This window comes from Salvelinus sp. IW2-2015, unplaced genomic scaffold (assembly GCF_002910315.2).
Source record: "Salvelinus sp. IW2-2015 unplaced genomic scaffold, ASM291031v2 Un_scaffold2492, whole genome shotgun sequence".
NCBI lineage: Eukaryota > Metazoa > Chordata > Actinopteri > Salmoniformes > Salmonidae > Salvelinus > Salvelinus sp. IW2-2015.
Genome location: NW_019943809.1, coordinates 43,031 through 50,682, shown reverse-complemented (window position 1 = coordinate 50,682; position 7,652 = coordinate 43,031). Strand labels below are relative to the sequence as shown.

Below are 7,652 nucleotides of genomic sequence, written 5' to 3'. Positions count from 1 at the left end.
AGAGAGACTTTTATTCTCAAATTGGGTTAGGTCGGGGTGTGACTAGGGTGGGTACTCTAGTTTTGTTATTTCTATGTTGGCCTGGTATGGTTCCCAATCAGAGGAAGCTGTCTATCGTTGTCTCTGATTGGGGATCATATTTAGGCAGCCTTTTACCCACTGGGTTGTTGTGGGATCTTGTTTGTGTCTAGTTGCCTTGAGCTGCGTAGCTTCACGTTCGGTTTGTTCTTTATTGTGTTTTTTGCCGGGTTCACGTAATAAAGATGATGAACCCAAACCACGCTGCATTTTGGTCCGATTCTTACAACAACGTTCGTGACTAAATGTTTTCTTAATGAAGTAGCTATCAGCAAAGTTAATGCTGGTAACAAAAGACAAGTGCGATTGCTAGTTCAAAAGAAGGTGGACATTTCCTCTCTCAATATTTCCTGTCACTTAATATTAAAGTGTTTTAAATCTAAAAGAAAATACATCTTGAATTATCTCATTCACAGAGATACGTCGCTCTATTGATTTATGTCTATGGATCGAATCAATATCACATTGTGTAACCTTGTGATTTCTGTGCGTATTCATTGATAGCAGGTGGACTGCATGTGGGTGATTCTAAACGGCTACAGTTTCTCTTTAGCTAAAAATAAATCTTACCTTTTCTGTTGTACTGTAGCTTTCTGAAGAGAAAGCACAGCGCATAGGCACATTCACACGTGTTCTGCTGTATGTTACACCCTGATGAAGACACTGCTATGTGGAAACGTTGGTGGGTCATCTAATAAATTACTGGGAGTTTATATAGCATGTTTATTTAGTATAGCCTACAGCCTGGCTATAATACAACACAACACAGGGAGCTGCAATAGCATTGGGGCAGTGACACATTTGTTGTTGTTTTGGCTCTGTACTCCAAAACTTTGGATTTTAAATGATACAATGACTATGAGGTTAAAGGTCAGACAGTCAGATTACATTTTAGGGTATTTTCACCCATATCGGGTGAACCGTTTAGAAATTACAGGACTTTTTGTACCTAGTCCCCCCATTTTAGGGGACCAAAAGGTATAGGGACAAATTCACTTATGTGTATTAAAAAGTAGTAAAAAGTTACATATTTGGTCCCATATTCCTAGCACACAATGACTACCTCATACAAATTTCTTGGATGCATTTGCTGTTTGTTTAGGTTGTGTTTCAGATTGTTTTCTGCCCAATAGAAATTAATGGTAAATAACACATTGTATCATTTTGGAGTCACTTTTATTGAAAACAAAACTTTTTCACTCATCATTATTCATTCAGGATTATCCGCAATCATGGTAGCATCCACATTAATGTAGATGTGTTTAGAAAAATATTCTTATCTTTAGCCCAGACAGGCCCAAGTCCATCCCTGTGTGTCTCACCCTTTAGTTTATAACATAGATTTCTGGCCAGTGTTGCTGCTGTCCTTCAGGTGTGTCCTGAAGAACTCCTGGACCCTCCTCCACAGGTCCAGCTGAGCCTCATGGTGGGCTTTAACCTCTCCTCCAAACACCACCACTTTACCCGCCAGAGAGTGGAAGCCAGACGGGCAGTGGGGCATGTAGGGCACCTCCAGGAAATGACCCGCCCTGGGGTACGCCACCACCTCAAAGTTCTCTTTCCCATGATGCCTCAGCCGGGCGGCGGCCTGCTGGGCAAAGAGACAACTGTTCCAGTTCCTGTCGTCCTCCGAGACGGCGAAGAGGAACCTAGAACTGGAACGTTCTATTGGGATCAAAGAACCGCGGTTCCCCTCAGTATCTGGGTCCGGAATGGTGTCTCGGACGTCGACGTGGCCAGACGGTAAGAGGGTGATGTTCTCTAGGATAGGCATGAGGGGAGGGATGACGAGGTCTTTGTAGTGCAGCGGCGTCATGATATTAGCGTTGCTGCCGTTGATCCAGACTGTGGCTGAGATGCCAGAGAGAAAAGAAGCCATGGACAGAGCCAGGTCGCCACTCTTCGAGATGGACAGGATTCCTATTCCTGGACCCTGGACCTAGAGGAAAATACAATGGTTTGCCAAGAGACTTAAAATCATTACAGACAATCAAGGTAAACTGGTTTTGACAAATCAATAAATAGATAGTTAAAATTGAACACATAAAGAGCATTGTTATGGGTTGTGCCATTGTTATGAATTGTGCTGTTCTGTTGATATGTATAGAGGAGGGCTGATCCCATTTAGTCGACTGGTCGATAGGCTGTTGGTCGACCGAGATTTCTTTAGTCGAGCAGTAGCAAACAAAATAAATACAAAAATTGATATATTTTAAATCATGTTGTCCAAGCCACCTGTCTGGTTCACGCCTGTCTGAGTGGACTGATCCATTGGGGAGGCCATTAGGATGGAACAGCCCATCAGTCTATGTGCTACTGAAATTGTATATGGTTATATTATGTAAGAACAATGGTGGCAACACAAATAAAATGTATATTATTTTATAACAAATGCGCTTTCTCCCACGATGGATAGCGGTCCTGGTCCACGGTTCTGAAACACACTAGTGCGCTGTTGAATTGGCACCTTTTCCTAGACCATGTTGCTATGTGCGTAATAGCAACATGACCCAGCGTATTGGTGTTGAGAACAATGCAGCGGAGGCAGCAGCGGAGTTAAGAGATGAGAAAACAGCCCTTGCCTTAATTGTCTAAGAGGAGAGAGGAGAGAGGAAACCAACTTAATTAGGTCTATAAATCAATAGCCTAATTGTTAAATGTGCCTGGCTTTATAAATCATCAATATATCTACAGAAATAAGACAGATCCTGCTTCTGTTGCCTGATCGACAGTTTGGCTGATAGCCTACGGATTCGGTGAGCACCAAGCTTCACGCAACAATTTCACAAATCCAGCTGTTTTTAAATCTTTACTATGTTGTAATAAAGGTTTTACACTTTTTTTCCCCGTTAGACCAGCCTCTCTGATATTATTTCTAATTTATTTAGTGTTGTTTACACTGTTCCAAATTGTCCAAAAAAATTAAGAAATAACCCTCCTTTTTCCTTGAACTCCTTCTTAATAACTATTATTATTATCATCCTTATAATAGGTCATGTCATTATCATTAGTAGACTTAGTATAGCAGCCTTGTATAACCACCATCGAGCTGTAGGCCTGAGAGAGCATCCTGTTTAGTCTGAATAACGTAACTTATTAAGGCCTATATTTCAAAACTTACATAGGCTACTCTATCAATAAATCATTTATTCGTTCATGTAATCAAACAGCATACGAGTCATTCATGATGTGAAATGCAATCAAGTATTTTAGTTATTTTAAAATAATGCGACCATTGACTAATTCGCTTGAACAAAAAAAAAATAGGCACACATAACAAGCAGTGCTTGTTCCTTAATTATTTTGCATGATCTCCAGTATTTTCCACAACTAGTCAAATTCATTCCACACATCTAACTTCCCCTTAACCTCCCGCGCAACCATAAAACAGTCCCCCGTTTCGAGTTTATTTGTCACGTCCTCTGCATACATTTTGCTGTCACGTGTTACGGTGTTCAGAGTTTGTTATAACCAATTTATTGATGTGATTATGATATGCTATAGGTGAGGCCCTATTGGTCACGTGCACGCGATGCATACGTGTTACGTAAAGAGAGCAAGGGTTGAGGGAATATGGAATGTTTTTCCCGAAACAAAATGTGGGATTTTGGTAACGTAACTTTTCAGTCAGAAATGGCTGTCATTATGTTACAGCTTCAGCAACACATACAGGCAATACACACGAATGTTCTGTGGCGGTCACTGCAGCAGGGAGGAGAGAGAGACAACGGGTGCTAGTCACACAGTCACTCGCTGTCTTCTTTTTTTTTTTTAACAACGCAGAAAGTCTGACCCAGGCGGCACAATCAAATCAATTGCGGTCAGACTCCCTCTAGTCATTTGTGTATCTTAATTATTTCAAACAGTTCGCTTAAAGCATCAGAAGAGCTCAGCGCATATAGTTGATTTGATTAAATAACATTGGATGTGTCTATACAGTTGAAGTCAGAAGTTTACATACACCTTAGCCAAATACATTTAAACTAAGTTTTTCACAATTCCTGACATTTAATCCTAGTTCCTGTCTTAGGTCAGTTAGGATCACCACTTCTTTTTAAGAATGAGAAATGTCAGAATAATAGTTGAGAGAATGATTTATTTCAGCTTTTATTTCTTTCATCACATTCCCAGTGGGTCAGGAGTTTACATACACTCAATTAGTATTTGGTAGCGTTGCCTTTAAATTGTTTAACTTGGGTCAAACGTTTCAAGGTAGCCTTCCACAAGCTTCGCACAATAAGTCGGATGAATTTTGGCCCATTCCTCCTGACAGAGATGGTGTAACTGAGTCAGGTTTGTAGACCTCCTTGCTCACATGCTTTTTCAGTTCTGCCTACAAATTTTCTATAGGATTGAGGTCAGGGCTTTGTGATGGCCACTCCAATATCTTGACTTTGTTGTCCTTAAGCCATTTTGCCACAACTTTGGAAGTATGCTTGGGGTTATTGTCCATTTGGAAGACCCGTTTGCGACCAAGCTTTAACTTCCTGACTGATGTCTTGAGATGTTGCTTCAATATATCCACATAATTTTCCTGCCTCATGATGCCATCTGTTTTGTGAAGTGCACCAGTCCCTCCAGCAGCAAAGCACCCCCACAACATGATGCTGCCACTCCTGTGCTTCACGGTTGGGACGGTGTTCTTCGGCTTGCAAGCCTCCCCCTTTTTCCTCCAAATATAACGATGGTCATTATGGCCAAACAGTTAGATTTTTGTTTCATCAGACGAGAGGACATTTCTCCAGAAAGTACGATCTTTGTCCCCATGTGCAGTTGCAAACCAGTCTCGCTTTTTTATGGCGGTTTTGGAGCAGTGGCTTCTTCCTTGCTGAGCGGACTTTCAGGTTATGTCAATATAGGACTCATTTTACTGTGGATATAGATACCTTTGTACCTGTTTCCTCCAGCATCTTCACAAGGTCCTTTGCTGTTGTTCTGGGATTGATTTGCACTTTTCGCACCAAAGTACGTTCATCTCTAGGAGACAGAACGCATCTCCTTCCTGAGCTGTTTGACGGCTGCGTGGTCCCATGGTGTTTATACTTGCGTACTATTGTTTGTACAGATGAACGTGGTACCTTCAGGCATTTGGAAATTGCACCCAAGGATGAACCAGACTTGTGGAGGTTTATCATTTTTTTCCTGAGGTCTTGGCAGATTTCTTTTGATTTTCACATGATGCCAAGCAAAGAGGCACTGAGTTTGAAGGTAGGCCTTGAAATACATCCACAGGTACACCTCCAATTGACTCAAATTGTGTCAATTAGCCTATCAGAAGCTTCTAAAGCCATGACATTTTCTAGAATTTTACAAGCTGTTTAAAGGCACATTCAACTTAGTGTATGTAAACTTCTGACCCACTGGAATTGTGATACAGTGAATTATAAAACTTTTTTATAAAACAATTGTTTAAATTGTCTTTAAACAATTGTTCGGAAAATTACTTGTGTCGTGCACAAAGGAAATGTCCTAAACGACTTGCCAAAACTATAGTTTGTTAACAAGAAATTTGTGGAGTGATTGAAAAATGAGTTTTAATGACTCCAACCTAAGTGTATGTAAACTTCCGACTTCAACTGTATATGGAAAATCTATTGGTTGAAAGAACAGACGATTCTTGGTCGACGTAGATTTTTTGGGGGGTAGGGACAGCCCTAATGTAGAGTAAACAACAGCCACTAGATGGCAGCTTTTACACAGCTAACAAAATATACAAGTTCAGTGAGAGGAACCTCAAGGTTATATTTTCTTCTAATGTAACAAATGGCTCGTCTCCTCAGAGTAAGAGTGCTGGGCTGGGTTTCCTAAAAGCATCGTAGCACTAAGAACATATTTCGTCCGTTGTAATTCCATTGAAACTAAATGATTTTAGTACAACGCTGCTTTTGGGAAACCCAGCCCTGGACATGACGAGCCTGATCACCACTTCTACACCCAGCCCTGGACATTACATGGACATGACGAGCCTGATCACCACTTCTACACCCAGCCCTGGACATTACATGGACATGACGAGCCTGATCACCACTTCTACACCCAGCCCTGGACATTACATGGACATGACGAGCCTGATCACATGCTCTTCTTCCTCCACTAACCTGTGGCTGTCTCCTCAGGAATGTAATGGCCTCTTCAAAGTACTCCAGGTCAAAGTGTGCAGGAACGTTTCTGGACATGTCCTGGTAGCCGTAGTAGGCCAGCGCCAGAACCACGAATCCTTTGTTAGCCAGCAGACTGGCCCGGACCTCTGAAAGACCTCCACCCAGAATATACACATCTAGTACCCCAGGAAATGGACCCTGACCTAAGGAGGGGGGGTATAGGTTTCTGTTGGTTTCTGGCATGACTACCTATATAATACCTATGCAATGCAAAGTTGGCCTCGTCTAATACAAAGGCCTATGGAACATCTAACATTGTCATTTGTTATTTTCTTAGAACTCACACCACCACATTGGCACAATTAAATCATAATTAATATTGTCCCTTTAGTTTAACAAAAACATGGAGGTGTAGCCCTACGGTATATACAATCAATGGATTTCCATTTCCTTATAGCAATGTTTATTAATACTGGTCCTGTGGACACAAAAATACAATTTCCCACTTGAGAGCAGTTTGAATGGCCTAAATTACTAACCGGGTGGTAGAAAGAGGACCCCCCGAATTCTTCCTTCTTTCAAGCCCAACGGTATCCTCCTCGCCCCCTCTGTCATGAACCGCCTCTCGTTGGTCGTTGTGGCCAAGAGCTCACCTGTATCCCCATGCAGAACATCTATATTCACCATAATTGAACCCAACACATTATTTTTTAACATTTTGCTGTGTGGAGTCTCGGGCGCCATGGCCCAAAACAAGCCCATGGGTTCAACTCCCGTGTAACTGCCGCCAAGAGAAGGAGAGCGGGAAAGGTCCACTTGTCCTGTAGCACCTGCCTTATACACGGAGGAAGCTCTGAAGATGACCCCTTTATCGTCCCGGAGGTTGGACCTTAACTCCACTTTCTGGTACGGAGATAGTCCATCTACCTGCACGTGTAGTGGCTCGTCGAAGAAACAGCGAGGGCTGGGGAGAAGCCTAAAACGAACCTGTTGCGAACTGGACACCATTGTTGTTTTGTGAACCCGTAGAAACCAGGGCTGCGTTCGTTTTTACGCTCTGACACGTTCAATTGAACGGAATGTTGCTGTACTGTACGACCAGTTGAAGAGCGGGGAGAGGTTGTTTGTTTGGGAACACTTATTTTTCTTCTTCTTCATCGTCAAGGTTTTATAGCAGAATACACCAATTGTTGTGTATTGCTGCCATCTACTGCACTGGGAACACTGCGGTCCACACTCAAAGTAGACAGCCCTCGGCCCTAAACCCTCAGCTCTTGAATTACGTTTTACATCGTCACATCCGAGTGTATCTTAAATGTTGTTTTTTCTATTTAAATTAAAATGTATTATTGTTAACAACATACACACATTTATAATTATAGCAGCTTTGTTGTTGGTAGAGTATTGAATTGCCTTAAAATATAGTTACATTTATTTTTGTAAGGTAAGAAAAGTTTACATTTGTGAATATGA

At 41.8% G+C, this 7,652-nt stretch overlaps 1 protein-coding gene across 1 annotated transcript; it reads right to left on the bottom strand.

Annotated features, from left to right (window-relative positions):
* Nucleotides 1-832: 832 nt before the first annotated feature.
* On the bottom strand, nt 833-7,444 carry LOC112074091 (acyl-coenzyme A thioesterase 1-like). The gene is made up of 3 exons (XM_024141314.2): nt 6,719-7,444; nt 6,177-6,382; nt 833-2,017 (listed from the first exon to the last, which is right to left on the bottom strand). The coding sequence occupies exons 1-3, from the start codon at nt 7,185-7,187 to the stop codon at nt 1,409-1,411; spliced, it is 1,284 nt and encodes a 427-aa protein (XP_023997082.1). The 5' UTR covers nt 7,188-7,444; the 3' UTR covers nt 833-1,408.
* Nucleotides 7,445-7,652: the final 208 nt, after the last annotated feature.

What these genes read in the sequence shown, in the direction of transcription:
- LOC112074091 (XM_024141314.2), bottom strand. Translation starts at nt 7,187, where the DNA reads ATGGTGTCCAGTTCGCAACAGGTTCGTTTTAGGCTTCTCCCCAGCCCT. An exon ending in GGTCCTCTTTCTACCACCCG is followed by an intron (nt 6,383 to 6,718) that starts GTTAGTAATTTA and finishes CCCCCTCCTTAG; the next exon opens with GTCAGGGTCCATTTCCTGGG. An exon ending in TCCTGAGGAGACAGCCACAG is followed by an intron (nt 2,018 to 6,176) that starts GTTAGTGGAGGA and finishes ATTTTCCTCTAG; the next exon opens with GTCCAGGGTCCAGGAATAGG.